Genomic DNA, 24,304 nt, shown 5'->3' with positions numbered 1-24,304 from the left:
AATTAGACTCACATGATGTAAAAATATTAAAACCAGCTTTCTCCAGACCTTCTATGGCGTTTTGGCTGAGAAATTATGAAGAAAATGTCTAGATTTTTCAATTACATCATTATTTAACTATTAACTTTTATCTATTTCCAATTTTGCCCTTGTTCACATTGTTTTCTTGCTTATTTCATACCCAAACCGTCCAGCCATTAACCTTTGGGTCTAATTGCTCTTTAAATCCATCTTTTAAATACTTAAGCTATTTACTCACAATTTAACAAATTTTGTGCTATTTTCAATTTAATCCTTTTCAATTAATTAGCCATCCAAGCGTTAAAATTTTCTAACGAAACTTTAATACTAACTCAATGACACTCCATAAATATTTATAAAAATATTTATAGCTCGATTTTCAACTTTGAGGTCTCGATACCTCATTTTTGACCCGTTTGACCTAATAAATTCTTTTAATTCACTAATTTCACCATTTCACAAATTCTTCTAAATTCTTACTTGACTCATAAATATTAAATTACTATCTTATTCAATCTTATTTGTCGAATTTAGTGATCTCAAATCACCATTTCCGACACCACTGAAAATTAGGCCGTTACACTCCTAGACCTTGACTTTCATGACAATGTAACCCACTTTAAAGCTGAAATACAAGATTCTAATTGCTTGTAGCTACCATTAACCGTGACAAATGTAGACCATGTATAAAAACAGTTCTATATATTACTAGACCACACTGCGAAGATAGAAAAAAAAAAAGAAGCGATGAAATTTGTTTTCCAGTTGTTTAGGCGAGGTACCAAAACCGAAGGCAAAATGGACCTGAGCTTATATTAGGAATAATTTCAAGGGAAGGCATGAAAAAGTGGTAAAACTTGATTACATAAAACAGTTCTTCAGTCACGATCATATATGCGTAGGCTATGGTCCTAACTTTGCTCTCAACGTGGTCCACTGTTGAGAGGTTGTTTGTTCCATGCCATGTGATTTTGCATGCAACCTTCCCTCCTATTCTCAAAGCCACCATGCAAGATCATAAGGGTTCTAGAAGTGAATAACTCAATAGTTCTCAAAAAGTTCAAGCATGGTAGATGGAAATGAGCTGTTACTTTTCTATGCACTAGCCTGCTGCAGCTGAAAGCTGAAGCAAGTGTCCAAGTCGTCGAGTCTGCCGCCTAATTCATCAAGATTTGAGGCGGAACTTACCAGGAAAAATGGGATTAAATCGAGTACAAGTAGTGAGTTACAGTATGGTTCCTTCAAGTTGAATTTGAAGAAGGATGTAATAGTTTGCAGGGTGACTGCTGGCAATGTTTGGAGGCTACCCAACACAATTGATGGGGCATATGAAGGATTTGACTCGTCCGGGACCACAGAGTGGAATATCCCTGTGCTATTCTTCCTTGTTTGTCATAGTTTTCAACTGAAATGTGAACGTTTTCAGGCAAATGAACCAGCTACCACCATTTTATTTCCATGAAATGAAAAGAAAACAAGTTTGTTTTGCTGATAAGTCCAACAATTTGAACATTAAAGTGTAAAACGCGTATGCAATACAAGCTGCAACAGTTAACCACTAGAATTTACGACTAACATTTAGTTGTACAAAGGACTTGTTTTCATTACATCCCTGAAAAGGACATTCTCATCAAATTAAGTGCTAATCCTGAGTATGCCAAAGATGAAATGTAAATAACAGCTATCCTTCGGTTAACATCTCCATGCACAAGAAGCAATTATAGCTCGATCCATCCAGCCGAGATAAAGAACGCCATCTCTCTCTTCAAGAGTATACTTATCGCAATAGCTTTGCAGCAGAGTTTTGATGGTAGCATTTACAAATGGACTTAATGGAGAGGGTGTAAAGCCAGCCATAATAAACCTTGATCTCCATTTCCCAAAAAGTTCATAACGTTCCACTCTCTCTTTCCCTTCACATGCTATAATGTTGACAATCTCCCGCGCCAGACAGTGTTGTTCAACGTTGATTCGCTCCTTGTGTTCTCTTGGCATGCTAACATCAATCGATTCAAAGATAGACGAAAAATAACCCATTGTCTCTAGGAAACGGCGAATGAAGGGGGAGGTATTTGTATTTGCTTCTTGCTCAACGAGCGTCACCACCTTTGGGGACAAACTCTTGGCCAACCTCAATAGTCTGTCCCGATGGTTCTGAGTGTCCACACTTTCATCCGGCATGTGATGCAGCATCATGGCAAAGTTTACAGCAATGGCTTCACCAGGTTGAATACCAAGGTTTTCAAGTTGAACCTCAGTACCAGAAATAGCGGCAGCATGGAACTCAAAGGGTACCTTACATGACTCAGCAAGTTTGCGTAGTCTCTGCCCCACTATTTCAAGTCCTCCTCCTCTGGCAAAAGCTGATGTAGGGTCATCAATGCCTGTTATACGGATGCTTGGAGGTCCTCCGGGCCGACCAGCAAGAGCATTGATTAGGGTCAACCATTGGCTTCCTTGGGCAATCTGAAAATCAATTATATGGACTCTACTTTCTTCTTTCATGGCTTCAGCAATTGCCCCGTTTGCTGACATATAGCCAAACTTGAAATACGGGCAGATTTCATAGAGGATGTGCATGTATGAAAGCAGTTCAGGACTGGCAGGCTCTTTGCATCTTAGGGCTTTGTAAATAGAACTTCCTGAAGAAGCCAACCGCGCAACAAGCCCTTCCAACATGTAGGCTCCTAGTCGTTGCATTGGTTCACCTGAAACTGACACCATTTGACGTAATTGCGCAATCAAACAGTCAGCCATATACATATCATTACTTTCTATAGCTTTGGCACAAGCAAAAAGCAGTTCTTTCAGGTCCCCTCTGGCGATCATCTCTTTCATGTATTTCCACCTCTCCGCTTCTACGGAAACTTCAGTGGCTCTGCCAGAAGCTGCTATTGCATGAAGGTCAAGATCACCTGAATCGATACCTAGCATAGCAGTTTCCAGTTGTCTTATCATGAGCCCCAAGTCATTTTCATTGTCTATTACACAAGAACCACTTATTGGTGAAGCACATGTATTTTCCGGGGAATGATGAAGGTCCAATGGGTAAGTGTAGTTTTGCTGCGAAACAGGACTGCCATCGGGTGAAAAACTGGCTGTCGAAGAAGAGTTCTGCACACTGGACGATGAATCAAGGGTGCAGTATCGCTCCAGGTTAGGAATTGAATGTTGCACACTATTGCTGCCATCATCAGAACCTGACTGGCATGGCTCTAAGCTCTGGTTGGGAGGACAACAATAGGACTCCAGCTCTTGCACGGGCCAGTCAATGCACTTGCCTGTAATTTTATGTTTCTGAGACGTTTGCATTGCAGAAGTTTCTTTTATTTAATCCTACGAGTCAACAGACAACAACAGAGCACTGCAAAACCTTTCTGATAAAGTACCTCCGTATTTAACCAATAGCACTGTTATTATGAATAAGTTAAATCACCCAACCATTTCCAACAACTGCTGCTTGGCACCAATAACACATCAAAGAGAAGAACCGGATGAATTCTGAATAGAAGGTCAACAAAAGGCATTAGCTGTATTTTATGATGGAAAAATCAAGTAACACCAGCTTTTCTTTTATATCAGAAGAAATCAAACATGAAAAAAGATGCACCAAATGGAAAGTAAAAGAGTTCAAGTCTTCTTAATCCGACTAATGATGATGACAACCAAACGATACATAGCATAAAACAGGAAAGATCCTACATGTGTTAATAACCTAACACGTCTGCCATGCATAAAATGGGCACCAGTATAAGTTTTCTGCCCCTAGAGTTCAAATGTAGATTGATTTCATGCGTAACATAGCTGGCAAAGAAGATTGTATGAATGAAATAGTAGGCAGGCAGGATGATGTGCAAGATATATAAAAAATATTTATTTCAATCTTCAGGTAAAATATGTTTCATAAACAAATATCAGCAAGGAATTAACATGAAAATGGTTTATATAGGAACTTGAAAGGGAAATAAAAAGCAGCTCACTTATTAAAACGACAGAAAGCATCTAATAGATTCATGCAGCTAAAGCTTTTTCAGTAAAACAAAGAAAAAAAAATTTGCAGAATCAAACCAGCGGTATGCTGCTAACATAGAACTAAAAGTTGTAAGTGAAATTAAAAGAACATGAAGTTTTTCTGCAATGAAACAAAACAAACTTTCATTATTTAATGTGAAACTATGAAATTGTTTTACATTTCCCCAAGAGAGTGAAGACTTCGAGGATAAGAACATAAAAAAGGCAGGGTTTAAAGAAGAAAAGACAATTACTTTCAAACATGCATGAACATAAAGATTATACCTTTTACAACAACATACATGTTAGCTCAAAGAAAACTTGGTACTAAAAATTCAGCTAAAAAACAAACTCATTTCAGACCTCAAATGCATTCATTTGCATCATATATAAGAAGAAAAATAAATACCGAGAAACAAAGCAACAAACCATGAAACTCGGTGATTTGGGAAAACAAAATCACCCCCCAAAACCAGAAAAAAAAGCTTTAACGAAGACCCTAGTTAATTTTAAGTAATAAAAGAAATGGATTGAATACTGATATCCCATACCTTATTTTGATTCCACTTCTAAACTAAAAGTTTTGGTGCTAAGTTTGGGGTTTCAAAGAACAAAAGGAGAATCTCAAACTACAAAGTGGCAAGAACAAAAAATCAATCCCCAACCTCCTAAGGTGTATTAGCCGTCAGTTTATAACAAAGCTTCATTACAAAAATGACATTCTTCATTATAGGAATTACATAAATGACACTGACAAAATGACAGATTTTCTTACCTAAGACATGAGTCACACATTTCTTTACATCCAAGTTCCAACCCATCCACAGATTCAACCTCTTGCCTCCTTCCTTACGCTCTATTTGAAAAGACCAAAAACACCCTCTCTCAGCCAACAGAGTCTCCACCAAACTTTAAATTATTATCATATTTGATCCCTATTAGCCTTATCTTTTTGTTTGATCAAAGAAAAACTGGTCTATCGAAAGACTTTAGCTTGGAGTCTTCAAATTATAGTCAAATAATATAATCCCAACGCCAATATCTGAAAATGTCAAAGTCTTCTGTTGAGAAATAGCAGTTGATCTTTGTCTCTTTTATTTAATCTATGTGGGATCACTTAATCAATAATTTACTCAAATTATAAGAAAAATCAATTAATAAACATATGTAGTTAGAAGAAACGTAAGCATCCATGATTAGAAGAACAAATAAAAAATCATTTTTTGTAGATAGAAGTTGCAAAAGTTTGAACTTTCTTGTTTATTGGTTAAGTAGTAGCTATAGAAAAGTTTCTGAAATCATAACAATTTCCATTACCAATGGGGAAACGGAGGCATTAGATAAGTAAGTAAAATGAATGGTGCAAGTAAAAGTGTGAAGAAAGAAGAAACCTTTTGTTTAGATGGAATGGGGGGAGAGGGTATTTTGGTCTGAGAAAGGAGACACCTTTTGAAAGTTGACTGTGGAAAAAGGAAGAAAGAAACAGAGTTGGTTAAGTTCAGGGCTAGAGGAGTGTCAAAAGGATAAGTCCCCGTCCAGCATGCAAATCACAATAAAAATGGACCCACACGGTTTAAGCCCCCATTGTAACATTCACAATAAAAACTCGTTCTTTTTCTCTCCATTACCCCTCTTGATGGCAGGAATATTTTCCAGAGTTTGAATAAAAATTAAAATTAAAATGGAGGGTATAAAATAGGTTTGAATTAGTTAGTTATATATATATATATATATATAAAAGTAGGTTTAGATAAAATTTTAAATTCGTATTTTGGACTAAGTTAATTTTAGTAAATATAAAGTGTATTAAAATTATATTTAAACTCAGCTCAATTCGTGAACTTCTATTCTCGGTCAATTTCTTTTACGTCAAATTCTGCTATTAATCTTTATAAATTATAAAATATAGATTTAATTTTATATTTCAATTTGATTAACTTTACTTTTTATATATTTTTAAAATTTTAAAATTCCAATCTTGATTTATACATTAGCAAGTAAATTGGTTGGATTAAGTTCTACTATTATTCTTGTACGATGCATAAAGTTTTAGATTTAGCTCATGTTATACAATTACATTATTCTTAATCTTTATACTTTTCAAATTTTGAAATTTTAATTTTGATGTAAACAATAATTGTTTTTGTTAAATTCATTTACGGTTATTTTTGTGAGTAACATGTAAAAATAGCAAATTAAAATAAAATTATAAATGCAATAATAAGTTTGCGCATCATATTTTGAATGTAACATAACTTAATAAATAAATAATTATCTTTTGGTTGAGATTAAAACTTTAAAATTAAAAAGATATATAAGAATTAAAAACATCAAATCAAATTATAAGAGTTAAATTCACAATTTATGTAAAATATAAAAATTAATATTAGAATTTAACTTTTCTCATACTTTTAGACCTCATTGAATAATAAATATTTATGTGAGGTATATCAACTAAATCTTTGACTACAGAAGGATTGGAAGAGAAAAAGGGAGTTTGGTGATAAATATTTAATACATAAGCAAGCAGCTCCCCCATGGCCTTTAAAATTAAAGTCCTTTAGGAATTTTATGTATGAACACCACCCCTAGCAGCTATCCCAAAATGAAGATGGCAACATATCACACCATCTTGGCTTACTAACTTTTTCTGTTTCAAATAAATTATCTCAACCATTTAGTGTTTCTATGTTAGGAGTAGTAATTGGTGTTTTGTGAGAATCTATTTGTATTTCAACCTAAAACATTTTGATTTTTAATTTTCTATTTCAATCAAAATTATATTTAATTGTTATAATATATATTTTTAAATTGTTATTCACATTTTCACTCTTTATATGAGTATGTCACAATCTTGTATTTTATAAGGTTAAAAAATGTTGAATGTCTACGTACTTTTCATACATTTAGAATTTAATTCTCAACTTTTATTTCAAGCAATTTAATTTCTTTATTTTATGGATTTAAAATGTAACTTCAATTGTTAATACCATTAAAATTTTCTATTAAATTCAATTTCATTATAATGTTATTTTTTTATACATAGTTATTAAATAATTTTTTTTAAAATGTCACATCAATTATTTTAACGAAGAACTTTAATGATATTAACAATTGAACCAAAAATTTAAAATTTAAAAAATAAACAGACTAAATTCACGAAAATAAAAGTAGAAGAATTAAATTTTAAATATGTGAAGAATATAGTAATTTGAAGTAAATTTTAACCTTATATATATATATATTAAAAATTTAACCAATTATGCATTTATATTCATTTTTTCTCCATGTTAAATTCTATTAATTTCGAAAGTTATCGGAAATAAATTACCTCCTAATAGTTGATTGACAGAACAATTAATATTACGCATTATTTCTATTAGTACAAGACAAGATTAAGAGTAGACTTCATTATAAATAAGTTGTAAATATTAATTTGAAAAGTGTGAAGTTTTAGATAAAAATATAAATTTAAAATGAATTTGGATAGAAAATAAGATTTATTTTTTAAATAGGTTTAGCTTCAGATAATTTTTTTTGGGCCTGACTCAATTAGTTTAATTTTTTTGCTACTATTTTATTGTTATTATTTGAATTTTGTATAACTCTTTGTTTTGCTATTAATTTTGCTAATAAAATTTTTTAAATGTATTTACAATTTGTTTGGAAACATGTTTAGTATATTTAATTTATTATATTTTAAAATTTTATTATTATATAAAAATTAATACAGACGGGTTGAATTAAATTCAAATTTAACATTTTAATTTAGGTCAATTTAAACAAAATTTTAGAGCTATATTTTAGGCGGAATTAAAAATTTTCACCTATTACATTGTGTGGGTGTAACTACAATTTCATAAATATCCAGTGACCTTAGGGTATTTGTGTTTGAAATTATAGTTCCTAAATATAGGCATCACGAGTCAATGGTGCAATCTTTATCCTTTAATTATGACAATGGGATTTTCAAGTCCAAATCAATATATATTTAGGGAAGTCATTTTCTTCATTTCCTTGTGATAATGAATATCAAAATCTCAAACGACAAACATATATTTAGCCATTTGTCAAACCTTTCTGCACTGTCTACACCTATACCCTCCCCCAACTTAACATCAACCCCTTGGTTCAATTCAAATCAATCATTTCCAGTGACTTTTTGTATCACTCGCTATATACATGCACAAAGATTATCAAACCCAAACTAAATTCCTTTGATTTTATTTTTTCCCTTTTTGTTTTGGGGTATAAAGTCAAGTATTTAAGCATACGGGGAAGTTGACTACTTAATGCTACCAAACAAATCATAAACCTCGTTGTCATTGATGATGATGACCATTTTAGATAAGGGATGACGCGTTTGGAGACCATAAAGGCTTCCAGTATGGTTCTCCAACATGGTGACACTATGGTTTGATTTGCTTAGTTTTATGGTCAATTAAAACATATGATAAGCAGCAGTTAAATATTTAGGTATAACAAACATCAAAATAATACCAAAACGGTTCAGGTTTCATATTCAAACACAACACAACACAACACAACATAACATAACATAACCATAGAGTTTGTAAGAGTTCCCCACCAGACAGATAGGAAAACACAAGTCTTAAACAACAATATGGTGGTGAAACACCTCCCACCTATGCATACTTCTAATACAAGACACTTAAACTAACAGCACTTGATTTATTTAGTACTTCCTTTCCAGGGATATACGAGTGCTGCCTGCAGCTTCCTTCCAACAGAAGCTTGTCTCCAGAACACCTGCGTTAAAAAAATAGATCCGATACAAATTAACAATAAATATGGTATTCAACTGATATAATGTAAGGCACTGCAAATGGAATGCTAAATAAATAGTCGGTTGGTTGCATCTTCTCGGATTTGATACGGCTCAACTTCTGTAACAAGACAGATCACTCATTTAGGTATGTTAGGCCAGGAAAACAGACATAGATAGACATAAATCTTTAACATGATGCTGTTGTATTGAGACACTACTTGTTCCTAAAACAAAGATGTAAGAAGGAAATGCATTGAAACTATTATAGTATATGTATGATGTTAAGCTTTCAATGTGATTAAAGATATTTAGCATGGCGAAGAACTTGGTGCAACAAGTCATATTAGTAAAAATTTCAAAGATTTAAAGCTAAACAAACTCTGCTTATAACTATCATTACAATTAGCAGAACACAAAACTCAATATTACGTACTTTGATCAACTCCAAACGGTAAGTCATTCAAATTATTCGATATTGAACTTGTACAGATGCAGCAACTAATGATCTAAGTGTCGGAAGATTAATAGTACTAGTGCAAGCATAATCTCAACTACCAATAATACTTGTCAAAAAGGTATCATATCAGAGCATCTTGTGCTATAAGCTGCGCTGATTGGTTACTGAGGGATTAGCCAAACGTGGCACGTAATCTTTTCAGCTCAACTACGGTATCTATCTATTATAATGGAACCTGCAGATCAGTTTGTTTCCAATGATGGCAATAGAAGATACTCGGGGAAAGTGTGTCACCTGTTAAAACGGGAAGCAAGTGATATAACCTAGGACTGTGGCATTGCAGTTCAATAGAATAATGATTAATGAGCAGACTTAATAACTACAATCTAATGTTCTTTGATCTATGGTCTTGCCATGACTCTTTTGTAACGACATATCTATTTGAATCTCTATCGACTAGGACATTAACATATGGTTAACTTGAAAATCAGGAAAGGCACATTACTTTAGGTCCAATTGTCAACTTGGTTACCAAATAAGCACAAATTCAGTTTACTTCCATAATAACAGGATGTTCATATCTCAGTTACCTTAACTAGTACAAGAATCCTCGATTTAACGTATGACACGCGTAAAAAGTCTAACAAGTGATCACCCTATGCTTTTTCTTGTCGGATTATGTCCTAGATAGGATAGATTATGACTTGATATAAATTCAGCACAAAACACAAAAATTGGTGATTACGTTATTGTCGTGTAGCTGTCGGGCGGCTCTAAAGGTGATACAGAACAACTAATGCAAGCACCGGCCACGTGTTAAAGCATGACAGAACCGACAACCTAAATATCGTAGCAAATCAATTAAAGTTGGATCGATGAGGGAATCTTTAATAATGATTCTTCTATGCACGTGTTCATGCAAAATTTCATAGTGCACAGTGGTATAGAAAATCCACATAGGTTACTGATAAAAACGCCTAATCATTGTGCTAGTTTGCAGACATAGTACTCACAGACATGAAAAGTCATTACTGTCAAAAATGAAGCAAGATAACTTCACAACAATGAATAACGCATACAACATTATCACATCAAGCATATCATCTGTCAACATAAGGTTAAGCTAGCAATTACGATTCTCAGTTTCTACTAAAATGGAACTAATATAAGCACTTTGAACTTACAGTATTCAGGCATTAGAAGAGCCCTGATCCCACTTCAGCCATGTTGGAGGAGGCCAGAACATATCCAGGTAGTGTGGGAATAATGCAAGAGGTGCACTGGATTGATCCGCTAAATTGTACAATCTGACCTTTCCATTCTTCAATTGCTTAAGACCCTCTTTGTCGTTGTCTGCTTCGATAGATTCAAATTTCCTAAGACGCTCCACATTGTCTATTTCATCAACATAGATGATGCAGTTCCCACCACACCCTGTGTAATCTCGAGTTGAAAAGGAAAAGGAACAATCAGTGCTGACGAAGAATGCGTGATCACCCAAATCATTCACCTCCACCCAACAAAACCTACTCCGCTGGTCACCACTAGGGATCCGTTTGTAAACTTTGAATTTAACCGGCACATTAGCATCTTTGGCTTCGGTCATGAAAGCATCAAGTGTGTAATTATATTGAACTAGAGTAGGGCAAATGAGGAAGTCTCTGACAACCAAGTAAAGATGGCCACATGATTCCACGAAATACCTTTCGCATTCCCAGTCCTTTTGTTCCAGAGATGTGTGAACCTCGTCCAGGGTGTAAAAGCTCTCATCCATCCCCAAAATAACGCCATAAATATTAACCATGAAGAATTTTCCATCGAAGTTGGTGATGTCACGGTAATGAACTTCAGTATCAAGCGAACACCAGTGGATGTCAGTCGTGTAAGTATCAAGCCTCGCACGTCTTAATTGCCCTGATGAGATAGAAATAGCCTTGTAGCTCGAATCAAAATCCGAAGCAAGCTTGAACTTGCGAGTCCAGAAATTGTTGTCATGGAGATCAGAACTACCATCATCCTTTAGCAGTCGAATACTGAAACCCTTGGTCATTTCTTCCACCCTGAAGTTGAGATGGTTTATCTCCTTGGGAAAGTTGGCAGGCATGTGCTTGATCAGACGCTCAGAAAACGGGTTCACCAGGCGGAACTTGTTCTCTTGCTCCGTTTCTTCCACCCTGATGAAACAGCTTTTGCGGTTGGGATGAGCATGAAAGCCTGGTTGAGCAATGCGGTAGACCACCGTTTGTGAAATGACGGCAGAAACAATAGGCTTCCTAGGATCATTAACAGGCAAGCTGAAATGCACTGGCAGTTTAGAAGATTTTGGTGGCAAAGGAACTGAAGCTCTCCAGGAGCAGCACACAGCTCGGAAACGAAGAACATCAGTGCGAGTGTCGAGGCACTTAGCAATGTAAGAGATGAGCTCTTTTGGAAGCTCAGACCAAGATCGACAAGGAGCCATTTCTTCTTCTTAAAATGGGGAGAGGGTGGAAATCAGATATGGATGAACAAGAAAAGAGAACGGATGTTTCTATGCAGCTCTCTTCAGCATTGCAAGTCTTGATATATAGTTGAAAGGAGAGGAGGAATCTGCCCCAAGTGATGCTTACCTTCCTTTTTCTTTTGCCAGGTTATTGCTTATGTGTCAGCCAGTGTTAGGGTCAGTTTTGGTTGTAAGCAGAGTAATTTCAGGGGAAAAAAAGGAAAGAATCTGAGTCATTAAATGCTAATAATGACACCATTCAAAAGCAACTGGACTCAGCAATTTCATGTTCTAGTTTCGACAGTTTTTTTGTCTGCTTTTCCTTTTCAGTTACAAGCATTTGCATTTGTGAAGGAAACTCAACTTCAAACTAGCGTTTGCAGTTTAACAAGTACTTGAACAGAAAAAAGTAATATATATATATATATATATCTTTCTCTGTTTAATTAAACTAAACAGCAAAAAAAGGAAAAAAATTGTGTTTAGTGCATAGAGTTATGACAATAATATGTGATTTATCATAGTAGAAAAAACAGTTGCTAATATCCGGGAGTAAGTGTCGGATAAGGTTACGTATCTAAGACATGTACATTCAGGTCTTTTTCTTATACTCGGAATGGTAAAGTCGAAATATACTATGCTGTCCATGTCTAAGATAGTGTCGGATTCGTTTCGAGCATGCACGAAAAATACAATCAAATCTAAATTATAGTTCTTTGAAACTGTGGGAATCTGATTTATTATACTTCCCTTTGCAATGTTCAGCAAGCATCAGATACAACAAATGTCAAAATGAAGCACATTGTCCAGAAAATCACATACTAATACTGTATATGTATTCATATGTGTACATTTTACAGAGTTAATCATTCATGTATGCAGGAAAGCTTTTACAGCTTTTCTCCTTGAACCAGTTCAATTACTTGGCTCCCAAGTTTCAACTTGTTTTACAATGTAGAGTGTTATGGGGAAATCTTATAACATGAAAAGTAGTAAATTGTTTTTAACCAGTGAAGAACCTTTTCCATGACTGCCATGGAAGAAATCCACCTGCCAGCAAGCATTGATTATAGAGTAAGGAACAAAACTGATTATATAACCCTAAAATAATTAGTGTAAATTAACAAAGGCATATACCACATTCAGGGCATTTAAAATAATCATTGCCTCTGAAAACAAGTCCTGAGCCCCTACATTCACCACATCTTCTTTGTGCAATCTACAATCAATAATGCATAAACAAACACACAAATCATCATCCATAAATACATCATTGCATACATATTCAAAAACCCATTACTAATCCATTCCCAAATAATCAATTAACGCTTTGAATTATTTGGCTTACAATTCTTTTGCTGAATTCAATCCCTGCAACAATAAAAGGGGTAACCCCAGCTGCAGAAAATTTTTTTATATTAAACACTGTATTAAATATAAATACCAAGTAAGATAATCAACATTAGTAGACATAATCTTATGTTAATTGTGGACCTAGAGCTCCAACAACAATTTGCCAAGTGATATCGACTCGAGCAGGATCAGCTACGACGGAAACATCATGAATATTGGCAGCAACCTTGGTTGCAAGCCGTTGATTGTTTCGTATCAAAGATTTGCATCTTTGGATGGAAGTGACCTTCACCGTTGGATTTGAATACCTTGTGAATGTGGGTTTTGATTGGGGAAGTGAGACTGGGGGTGTAAGTGGTGTAAGTGGTGTAAGTGAAGGAGAAATACAAGGAGAAACTTCCATGGCGGAGTAACTGAAATTTTAATTAATTTATTTAATTTTGCTGATGAGGTAATAATAAAGGAGGAGGAATCGTAACGACTAGTTTTTGTTATGCCACGTTGAACCCCCGGTCGAAGTAGTGCCAAAGCTTTCCAACCACATAAAAAGTAAAACGGCACTCTTTTATTTCTTTTTAATGATTTAAATTTAAAAAAAAACATTTTATTTAGGTGAATTCCTTAAATATGCCGGTCTTTAGGGAAAATTTTGAGATTAGGATGTTTTTTTTTAAATTTACTGGAATATTTCGATTTTGAGAAGAGAGTTTAAATGTGCTTTTAACTTTAGTTGAATGGTTAAATATTAGTATTTTTATTTTTAAGTTTTGAATTGATTTTTTTACTCATATTTGTATTTTTATTTCATATTATTTTAAATTTTTAAATTTTAATTAATTTTTAAACTTTAAATGGTTAAATAGTTGCAATTACATTCTTGAGTATTGAGTTCGATTTCTCTCCTACAAATATTTGTATTTTTTATTTCATAGTGTAATTACAAATGTGAGTAGGAAATGAATTGAACTCGATACTTAAGGATAAAAACACTAACATTTAACTATCTGACTAAAGTTGAAAACGCATCAAGTTAAAAGCATTTACTATAAAATCTGTTAAAAATACGTCCAGCTTTCATACACTCACTCTTAAATCAACTTATTCCGACAAATTTTAAAAAATAGCCTAATCTCATAATTTTTCCTATAAACCGACGTATTTAAAAAATTCACCCAATATTTTACCATTAAGTAAGTTTCCAATCAAGATATTTTTTTTTTCCATGATTTCCTTCTAAAGTTTCTGGGGATTCAAACCCAAGCATAAGCGTTACCATCTTCTTCCACGATGAGTCGGTTACGAAAGCGTTATTACTGATTTTTGTCAAAAACAGTTACAAAACCAGTTGCTGCCGGAAATGAGAAAACGAAAAACAACCTAAAGACAGAGTCAAACTCGCTAACTGGGGTAAGACTATCATTTTTTACCGCTCAAGCAATCAAAGATTTTAGGTTTCATATGCCAAGAATTTTATATAACCAGTTTTTGGTATGTTTTTCCATTTAAAAAAAAAAACCTTATTCTTTATAAAAATTTTATTATTTTAAAATTTCATCTACATTATAGTTTTTCTATTATACATGATATTCTAATGATTAAAAATTTAACAATTAAATTATTGTTATAATAAAGCAAAGTTTTTTAGTACTTGTAACAATGTCTCTAATAATAGTCGGGGTAATAACGATAATGTTAATAATCTTTAGGTATATTTTATTAATTTATTTTATTATATATTATAATTTGAGATTAATCATGGTAATAACATGAACATATAGATTTTGAATTAAGATTTAAGCGTGATTGTGATGGTAGTTATAAAATAATCAATGAAAACATTTAGAAGTCCGTCTTACTAGATCTATTACAATTTACAAAGAGAATGTAAGCATAAAAAATAAAAGATATAATCATGGAAAGTAGAAATATAGTAATAAATAAAAAAACAATGAGAGTTAACTCTTCAAAAGGTAGAGTTAACTTATGTTATTAGTGTGATATGAATATCATTGGCTACATATATGTCATATGTCCAAATATTTTATTTATGTTAATATTATTTGAGGAAGGATATGAGAATGTAGTAATGAATATTATCGTTACAGACAGAAAATATTTATCTTACTTGGTACTGCAACAAACCAATATCATTGCAATAAGATTGGCCAAAATGAAAAGACGTAATTCAAGTAGAATTAAATTCGTGAAGTTTCTGAACTAGTAGTCCAAATATCTAAAGATATAAAGCCAACGATGATACAATGAAGTAGTTTTATGAAGACGAAATAAGAAAAATAAAGTTTTTCGCTAAGTCTTAACATTGATTATGAAAGATACTCTTTTATGATAGAAGAAAATAACCTTTAGTTTGACAATTCATTAAAGATTTGAACAACATCTTATGATTGTTGTTACAAATTCTTATATAAATCACAATATAGTGAAGTTTATATTAAAATCCTTAAAAGATTTAGAATGTTGAAAGCATATAAAAATTCTTTGGGAATTGTTCAATATATGAATTGAAATTATTTGAACATATCTAATAATTTTAACTTAGTGAATAATAGTTGAATGAAGATTATAAAATGATCCAAAATACTTATATGTATTTTGTAACACCTAACCCGTATCTATCATCAGAATAGGGTTACGAAGTATTATCGGAGATTTCAATTCATATATTGTCTCTTATACATATATATTCATATATTCAATCATTTAATTCATATATTCAATCATAGCTAAACCAATCAAAGACATACATATTGTCTCTTATATGGTCCCTCAAGGCCTTAAAAACACATTAGAAACAAATCGGGACTAAATTGGGAACATATAGAATTTTTCAAAAAAAAGTTGAAAATTTTTAAACTGCAGGGGTCACACGACCGTGTGGCTAGGCCGTATGACTCACACGGATGAGACACACGCCTATGCCTCAGGCTGTGTGAACATTCGAAGTAGGGACATACAATCGTGTCCCAGCCCGTGTAACACTCTGACTTGGGTCACATGGCCAAGCCACAAGCCTGTGTGCTAGGCCGTGTACCCTTCGAAATGGCCTCACACACCCGTGTGCCAGACCGTGTAATAGCCTGACTTGCAGCCCTTTATAAGCTACAAGGGAAATACGACCGTGTCGCCTAATCGTGTGTCATACACAACTGAGACACACGTCCGTGTCTCTGGCCGTGTGGACAAAAAATAGGTCATTTCCAAGCCATTTTTCTCACCCATTCAAGCATATACCTACAACCAAATTTCCACATATAAGCAAGCCTTCAAAATGCACTAAAAACCTGCATAATTAAGCTATCCCAATAAAGGACATAAGCATTCAACCAATATACCCAAAGGCATCTCAATCACAACATTGAAACATGTATAACCATGTGTATAATTTAACCAAAACTTACCACTTTGTTCACATATCAAATTCACATTCACAAGTACCAAATTTACCATTTTAATTTAGCATCATAAACTACATTTTTCATACCAAAATGACCATTTATTATCCATCAACTAAGTCATTAGCACAATTAGCCACATATGTCATCTAAACAACATACCAAATTACCACATTCAAACTTGTCAAAGGACAACTTATAACATGCATTTATAACTACCATTTTAACCTCCATTATCTAATTACCACAAACACAAAATAATAACCAATACAAGGCCAAATATACACATGCCAACTTAACACCATATCATCATTCAAAATGCCATAAACACAAGCCAAAAACAAATGGCTAATTCATCAAATAAAAACACATATACATGCCATTATAACCAAAACTAGACACACCAAAATCTACCGATTTAGCTGATGGATAATGTGATATAACTCCGACAAGTTTCCAATTCGAACGAGCTTCCGATTCACTATAAAACACAAAAAATAACACAGAGTAAGCATAAATGCTTAGTAAGTTCGTATAATGTAAAACACAACTTACCATTCCATCACATAACAAGTAAGTTAAACATTGCATAATCCAACCACAACTTGGCCAAAGCCTAAGCATTTACACCAAACATGTTAGCCATATAAGCATATAACATAAGTAATTTAATCATGGATGATCACAACATTTAATCATGTATCATAAGCATATATCATCCATCTCAACTTTCATTATACCATGTATCACCAATTCAATGCAAATCATATGTGTTCATATCTTAGTTCGTATCGAAATTTGACCACTTTTTTTCAGATAATGCCCGTTGAACCATTTAGAATACTATTGGATACCCGGGATAGCTCACACATAGTACGCTAACTCATATAACTATAACCTGTCAATTCTTGTACATGTATGCTCACACGAGCTGTAAATCAGAATGCTCACATGAGCTGTGAATCAGAATGCTCACACGAGCTGTGAATTAGAATGCTTACATGAGCTGTGAAAATGGGTCTGCTCACACGAGCTGTAGGTCGAAACGTAGCTACACGATGCTACTTACACGAGCTGTGAAGTATCCACAACACATGCCAGACCTCAGCCATCGATAGGACGTTCAAGACCAGCACCCAAATCATGTAAACCCTAATGACATATCATTTTGTATCTTACGAATTCCTGAAGTTCAAACAGAACTCGGTAGTCGTCGAAACATCATTGGATATGCAACAGATATGTATATATTTAAATATGGCATTCCACATTACATGTATAATTCAATTAAAAGAACATAAATACAATATAATTACACGAAATTATATTGACGATTAAACGTAGATACGAATGCGATTATTCTAAAACTTTATCTTTGCTCCAATCTAAAGCCGTACGAGGTTTGTCTTGATCTAAACGAATAAATTCAGCTCAATTCAATACTTATTTTATTCAATTTAACCCAAACTCATATTTTTAAAAAAAATTACATTTATGCCCCTATGATTTTGATTTTATTTCAATTTAGTCCCTAGCTCATAAAATGAAAATTCATGAAATTTTCCAATAACCCACCATAGCTGAATTTCATATAGGGCTTAGAAAGCCCTATATTTCATTTATTTCACAATTTCACCGTCAATATTTTCTATTTTTTTTTATTTAATCACTATTTGACAATTTTATTAAAAATCACTTAACAAAAATTGTTTATCTAACAACAACTATCCATTTTCTTCCATCAAACATCAAAATCAACCTATGTTCATTCATGGAAAAACTCTAATCTTTTAACAGTTTTAAAAATTAGTCTCTGGGCTAGCTAGATTAAGCTACAACGATCCTGAAAACATAGAAATCATTAAAAACAGGATGAAAAATGACTTACATTCATACACCAAGGTTGGCTGAATACTTTAAGCCCTAGCTGTGGCTTCCTATCCTTCAATTTCGGTGGTGTTTCACATTAAGGAAGATGACACATTATTTTATTTTATTTTTAATTTACTTATTTACTAATTTAACCTTACTTATAACATTTAAAATTTCATAACTAATGTCCATATTTGTCCACTCAAAATAAAAATGGTTTATTTGCCACATAAACCTCTTTACTAATTAATTTCATAGTCATTTGATACCTTTAACTTATAAAACTCAAGTTTTGCACTTTATGTGATTTAGTCCTTTTTATCAAATTAAGCATTCAACCAGTAAAATTTCTTAACTAAATTTTTATACGGAAATACTAACATGCTGTAGACATTAAAATAATAATAAAATAAATATTTTTACGTCAGATTTGTGGTCTCAAAATCTTTCTGATTTCATTGAAAACGGGTTGTTACATATTTTTATAGAAGGTGTTGGTTCCAGTGCCCTTTGTGTAGTATTTTTGTCTATGTGTACTTGTACTTTTCAAACAAATTGATTTAATATTAATTTTCATTAATTAGATTAATATCCAATGTATATTGTCCTCAATATTTTTGCAAGCAAAGCAACAAGGAAACAAATATTAGTTCACTGGTTATCTAATGTTAAATAATACTAAACGGTATTACGTGGTTGAATCATAATACGAAATGATAGCTTGTATTAGTAAACGATCCTAAATATGTCCTTAATCTAATCAGAAATGAGAAAATTGATTAAAAGACTAATATGTTGGCTATCATGTCTAATTGGTGAGATGCTTTGTCTTGAGCATTGGAGCGGATAACTCCTAAAAGATAGAGTCATACATATGACTAATTGAACATCAAACATGACCCAAGTAGAATAGATCCTATATCCGTTTATGGATTTATCCACTTGTGACATTCATAATGTGGCATACATTAATCTTGAGTGGATGATGGACTATGTATGTGATCGTGTGATATGATACGTGCAATAAGTTTTATAATTTATGAATGCCCGTTCTTGAAAACTAACTATTATCACGACAAAGGCAAGCGCACCTTATCGAACAGTAGTATAGCTTATGGAAAGACCAGGATGTCGAACCCAAAAGAACTAAAAGTACTAGTATTAACTTTTCTTTTTATTATCTAGCCTAAAAATAAAGGGGTTTGTTTTATCTAAACTACTTACTAAACTAAGAATGCACAGAAAGTAAATTGGGGAAATACTTTTGGGAAAATTAAATGATTTGAACAATACCTAAGGGAAAAATTCACCTAGACTTCACTTGTTGTTGACTCTGAATCAGACAATTTATTCACTTGACTTGATCCGTAGAAATCCCTAAGTTATATTATTATCTCTATCGAGACTAACAACATCTAGCCCTAGGTTGATTAATTGAAATCTCTTTCTAATTAAAACCCCTAGTGTTGCATTAACTAGATCTATGGATTCCCTTATTAGGCTTTAATCCTGCAAAATTATGTCACCCTATCTCTAGGCATGCAATCAATTCTGCTTAATTATGCCTATCTCTAGGCATGCAATTAACTCCGCTTAATTATGTTAGATCTACTCTTAGACAGAGACTTTTTCTCCTCTGAATAAGTACATCAATACTTGAATCAATATACTGGAATATTAAAGCAAGAATTAAGAACTCATAATTAAGAACAAGTCAAATATTTATCATATAATTCAGATAATAATAACAAGATCCGTCTTAGGTTTCATTCCCCTTAGGTATTTGAGGGGTTTAGTTCATATTTATGAAAGAAAACATCTCAAAAGAATAATGATAACAAAACATAAAGAAAACCCAAGAAATCTTGAAGGGAATCGAAGGGAGATCTTCAGTCTTGAAGGTGAATCCGGCTTCTGAGATGGATCAATCAGCTTTCTTCGAGTAATTCCTTGCCTCCTACTCCGTGTGTCCCCTCTAATCCTCCTCTCGTGTGTTTAAATAGGCTTTAGAATGCCTAAAATCCCTCAAGAGTAGCCTTTTTCCGAATAGGACTAAACTTGGACTCGACAGGGATATGCCCGTGTTCGATTTCTTCAATCTGTGTTGAAGGTTGTTAAATAGACATGGGCATATGGTCTACCCATGTAAGTCGTGCTCGATTCTGCTAAAAGGATACGAGCATGTGGTCTACCCGTGTAAGGAAGTCCAAGCCGTGTTAGATCCTGTTAGAACTACACGGGCGTGTGGTTTGCCCATATAAGGAAGTCTAGGCCGTGTTGATTTCACATGTTGGTCCATTTTCCCCATTTTCGGCCCGTTTCTCGCTCTTTTTACTCTCCTATGCTCACCTAAGTATAAAACATGAAATTAAAAGATTAGGAGCATCGAATTCACCAAATCTAAAGAGAAATCATCCATAAATGTGCTAAGCATGGGATAAAAATATGTATAAATTGCGGTTTATCAAATACCCCCACACTCAAGCAAAATCCTAAACTCACAATTAAGAATTCATTTTTCTTAACTTATAATTCCTACCTATAATATCTCAAAATAAACCATAAGTAATCATACATTGAGAATTCAACTAAAAGAACATCAAAGTTTCAAACATTCCAAGTTGAGCATTTTATCACAAAAACATAGGTATCTCCCCTCATCTAAGTGATTACCTTTGATTCAAAATATCACAGAGTTTACCATCCTCACTAAGGATTCACTCAAATCACTCGAGATATTTAAGGACAATAAGTTAAGCACTCAATAGTCAATATGAAAAGTTATTACCATAGGCTTGCATGAAAATCAAATCTCCACCACTATAAATTGAGATGAAACATCAATCAAAAGGTCTTTAGAGGGTTGTAACGTGGCTTTGGTTAGGGGTGTTGCCATAAGCTGAAAAAGAAGGTTAGAATCGAGATTGAATTGAAAAAAAATTACCTAACTAGAAAAATAATAAATCATCAATTGAATACATGTGAGCTTCTTCTTAGAATATGGAATTAAACATTTAAACTCAAAAACAAGGAATTACTTCTAATATATATATATATATATATTAATTTTTTTTAAGAACAAGTCAAATAACATAGGCTAACTATCAAAAATAAAACATAGCTAAACAATTTATTCAAATCAAATCTCGAAAAAAATAGGGATCAAATTAATTTAGGGGATTTCAAAAATAATGGGTTATGGGTTAATATTGAGGGTAAATCAATGGATGACTTATTAGGCTCAATGGGGTTTACTAAGGGTTAATTATGAAGGTAGGCTTTTATGGAGTGAGTGGGTTAAACCTAAGTGCCTTTATCATCTTGACATATCAAATCAAAGGTGTGGTCTTGACATGTATAATCAAGCAAGTTCTAGAATAACAGATCAATATTGACGCACTCAAAGCAACAATAAAAGTGAGCATAAAAAAATAATATATGCTCTTAAAGCTGAAGATCTCACAAAAAATTATGGCTTTTTGATGTTTAATCTTGTGAATTTCAACTAAGAGAGTACCTAAAGTTGGGCAAACAACCTAAAAATTTTTAAATCTTAAAAATCAACTTATCATGCTCAATTCTCTAGTTCCTTAAAGTTTAAACAATCAATGTATGAATGGCTATGTTTTAATTCAAGACATATCAATAAAAATCATAAGTTAATCAAAATTCATTCTAATAATGATATAAGAAGATCACATGAGAACAAGATAAAATTCAGGGATTAGCGAGAGCGAGAATTGAAGAGAAAGCTGAAAAGAAGGCATGCTTCTGAGGGATAAATGAGAAGACACCACTGTGAATGAGAATTAAGGGAATAATTCGATGATAACCATAAAAGTAGGTAGAATATAAGACGGAGGGCAGGATTGCCCACGGCTATGTCGCACGGCCATGGCAATGGATCGAATTTCGTGTTTTGAAAAAATTTTGCTCTGTTTTTACACGACCGTATCGCACGGCCTTGTCTCTGCCCGTGGTATGAGCACGGCCTAAGACACGCCCGTGGGTTAGGCCATGTTTGCCATTATCAAATGTCAACATTTCCTGCAGTTAGACTATGAATAGTTAAAGAAAAATTAAACCCTATTTAGTGAGGTTAGTGCTTGGGTTACCTCCTAAGAAGCGCTTATTTATAGTCTAAGCTCGACTCTACCTTGTGGGTATATTTAGGAGAGTTCATGGAGCCGTAGCTCCTCTCTATCGTCTTTGAAATTCTCACGGTTGTAAAATTTTAGGCGATGTCCATTTACCTTGAAAGTGCCTTGTGATGGGTGACTTACCTCTATTGTGCCATATAGAAAGACATTTTGGACTACGAAATGACCTAATCATCATGATTTAAGCTTCTCTGGGAACAATTTGAGCCTCGAGTTATACAACAGGACAAGATCTCCCAGTTCAACTTGCTTGTGTTATTTTAAACGAGCGTCATGGCGGTGCTTCGTTGTTTCCTTGTATAGACGTGAATTCTCATATGCATTGGTTCGCCACTTATCTAACTCGTTCAACTGCATCAACCTGTTTTCACCTTTAAGTTTGGGATCGAAGTTTAGAAATTTTATAGCCCAGAATGCCTTGTGTTCTAACTCAAATGGTAGATGACAACTTTTTTCATAAACAAGTTTGTAAGATGATGTTCTTATAGGGGTCTTAAAAGCGGTTCTATAAGCCCATAAAGCATCATCTACTTTAATCGCCTAATCTTTCCTGTTTAACTCTACTGTCTTTTTCTAAAATATGTTTAAGCTCTCGGTTTGCTACATCTACTTGGCCACTAGTTTGAGGGTGTAACATCCCGAAATAGAGCTTAGTTAGAATAGTAGTTTCGAGACCATAAATCTGACATTAAAATATTTATTTTATGATCATTATGAGGCCTAGAATATAAGTATATGCATGTGTTAAAGTTTCATAAAGAATTTCTAAGTATAAGATGTCCAATTGGAAATTAGGGACTAAATTGAATAAATTGTAAAACTTGGATTTTAGAAGCAATTTGTATGAAATTGCTTTAGATTATGAATTTTAAGGTCTTGGAGATCAATTTTCGTAAGTTCTAAATTTTTGGACAAAAATGGGCTTGCATGGATGAAATTTTAAAGAAAGGGTAGAAGGGCATTTTGATCATTTGTTATCTTAATGAATTAAAATAGGAAAAATCAAGCCAAAATCAGCCATTTCTTCTCCATGGGTGTCGAAAATTGAAGAGACACCATAGCTAGGGCTTCTAACATTTCCAAGCTCAATAGTAAGTGCTCCCAAACCCCATTTTCCATGTTCTTTATATTTTTAAAATCTCGGTAACTTGCTCTCTCCATTTCTACCCATATTTCATGCTAGGGTTCATGTTTGAAAATTTACCCATGCATGAGTTGCTTGTATTTTGATGGATTATGGAGGAATATGAAAGATAAATGTGTGATAAACATCTTTTCCAAGCTAGTTTTCATGAGAAACCTTTATAGGGACTAATTTGCAAAAGATGTAAATGTGTGGTAGAAATGGGTAAGAGAATGAAAAATGTGGGTTGCCACAAGAGAGAAAAATGTTCAGTTAGGCTTGGGTAAGATAGAAATTGCATGTGTTTCATTATATGAGTCTAAGGACTAAATCGTAAAAATGACGAAGGTTAGGGGCATAATGGTCATTTGGATCGGGGGTAGATATTAAACTCGAAATGTATAATGTGGGGTATTAATGAATTAATTTTGCTGATATAGACCCCGAGGAACGAATTTCGGAGGTCGATCGTGGTAAACGTAAAGTTTCAGAATAACCGAAACTCAATCCCGAAAAGAATACCAGGTAAGTTCGGGTAATTTGAAGTAAACCCTTAAAATGCATAATTGTATGCTTTATGAATGCTTGGTGATTGCATATATTATTGGCATGAAAAATCATAG

General features: G+C 33.4%; 3 protein-coding genes across 3 annotated transcripts; all 3 read right to left on the bottom strand.

Moving 5' to 3' along the window:
• Positions 1–1,440: 1,440 nt before the first annotated feature.
• LOC108483237 (scarecrow-like transcription factor PAT1) lies at positions 1,441–4,731 on the bottom strand. Its single transcript, XM_017786519.2, has 2 exons — positions 4,584–4,731; positions 1,441–3,522 (listed from the first exon to the last, which is right to left on the bottom strand). Exon 2 carries the CDS (start codon positions 3,331–3,333, stop codon positions 1,714–1,716), a length of 1,620 nt encoding a protein of 539 aa, XP_017642008.1. The 5' UTR covers positions 3,334–3,522; positions 4,584–4,731; the 3' UTR covers positions 1,441–1,713.
• Positions 4,732–8,526: 3,795 nt separating this feature from the next.
• LOC108483238 (F-box protein SKIP23-like) lies at positions 8,527–11,928 on the bottom strand. Its single transcript, XM_017786520.2, has 2 exons — positions 10,463–11,928; positions 8,527–8,802 (listed from the first exon to the last, which is right to left on the bottom strand). Exon 1 carries the CDS (start codon positions 11,737–11,739, stop codon positions 10,468–10,470), a length of 1,272 nt encoding a protein of 423 aa, XP_017642009.1. The 5' UTR covers positions 11,740–11,928; the 3' UTR covers positions 8,527–8,802; positions 10,463–10,467.
• A 544-nt stretch (positions 11,929–12,472) lies between these two features.
• Positions 12,473–13,622, bottom strand: LOC108483239 (uncharacterized). The gene is made up of 4 exons (XM_017786521.2): positions 13,255–13,622; positions 13,109–13,158; positions 12,898–12,979; positions 12,473–12,810 (listed from the first exon to the last, which is right to left on the bottom strand). The coding sequence occupies exons 1-4, from the start codon at positions 13,514–13,516 to the stop codon at positions 12,764–12,766; spliced, it is 441 nt and encodes a 146-aa protein (XP_017642010.1). The 5' UTR covers positions 13,517–13,622; the 3' UTR covers positions 12,473–12,763.
• Between the last annotated feature and the right edge of the window lie 10,682 nt (positions 13,623–24,304).

The sequence above is a fragment of the Gossypium arboreum genome, chromosome 1 (genome assembly GCF_025698485.1).
Source record: "Gossypium arboreum isolate Shixiya-1 chromosome 1, ASM2569848v2, whole genome shotgun sequence".
NCBI classification, from domain to species: Eukaryota; Viridiplantae; Streptophyta; class Magnoliopsida; order Malvales; family Malvaceae; genus Gossypium; species Gossypium arboreum.
This window is presented reverse-complemented; position numbering and strand designations above follow the sequence as displayed.